This window comes from Fonticula alba (assembly GCF_000388065.1).
Source record: "Fonticula alba strain ATCC 38817 unplaced genomic scaffold supercont2.5, whole genome shotgun sequence".
In the NCBI taxonomy this organism is placed as follows: domain Eukaryota; order Rotosphaerida; family Fonticulaceae; genus Fonticula; species Fonticula alba.
The window spans coordinates 1,329,233-1,330,201 of NW_009242975.1; the positions used below are offsets into that span (position 1 = coordinate 1,329,233).

General features: G+C 65.5%; 1 protein-coding gene across 1 annotated transcript; it reads left to right on the plus strand.

The window, feature by feature from the left end:
• Positions 1 to 112: 112 nt before the first annotated feature.
• Positions 113 to 853, plus strand: H696_03478 (hypothetical protein; the record flags this gene model as incomplete). Its single annotated transcript, XM_009497342.1, has 1 exon — positions 113 to 853. One exon carries the CDS (start codon positions 113 to 115, stop codon positions 851 to 853), a length of 741 nt encoding a protein of 246 aa, XP_009495617.1.
• Positions 854 to 969: the final 116 nt, after the last annotated feature.

Sequence of the window (969 nt, forward strand, 5' to 3'; positions counted from 1 at the left end):
CCCCCCCCCCCCCCCCCCCCCCCCCCCCCCCCCCGCTACCACGTGTCGCCTCCCAGGCCAGGACAAGTCCGGTGCCTACTCCATCTTCACCGAGTGGCGGGATATCGAGATCATGTTCCACGTGTCGACTCTCCTGCCCTACAACCCTTCAGACCCCCAGCAGATCCAGCGCAAACGCCACATCGGCAATGACGTGTGCCTGATCATCTTCCACGAGGGAGACCCAGCGGTCGGGTTCGATCCGACCACCCTCCGCTCGCAGTTCACGCACATCCAGGCGGTGGTGCGGCCGATCCGGTCGCGACGCCCCTTCGTCGCCAGCCAGACCCCAGTTCCCCGGTACCGGATGGAGGTCTGCGCGCGGGACGATGTGCCGGAATTTGCCCCGGAGCTGCCGGCCCCCCCGGAATTCGATGCTTCGGAGCTCCGGGAGATCCTGCTGGCCAAGTTGATCAATGGCGAACGCTCGGCCATGGAGGCCCCGCGCTTCAAGGAGCCTCACCTTCGGGCCCGAGCCCGGCACTTTTCCTTCCTGTGCGAAACATACGCCGACCATCCGATCACCGGGTCCGCTCCGCCGACCATCCTGTTCCAGTCGTCAGCCCCATCGTCGTCGCCATCCAGCATGAGTTCCTCGGGTCCCGGCATGCCGCTGTCGTCCAGCGGGGGGTCCTCCTCATCGCTGTTGTCTGGGACCGCTGCCTCCAGCGCGTCGCTGTCCTCCATCTCCTCTGGCTCTTCCTCCACAGCCGGCGGCAGCCACTGCGGCAACAATGTGCCGGGCAGCACCGGCGCGCTCTTCCCCCTGTCAGGGGCGACGATCTCCATCCCCTCGTCCTCCCTTCGCCCTTGAGTTATCCCCTCTACCTTCCCCTTGCGATATATCCTCCCCTGTGGTAGCATCCAGCCTGCGGCTGTCCCCTCTGGCTCCTTGATCTTTCTCTTTCTTCCCTCTCTCTCTCTCTCTCT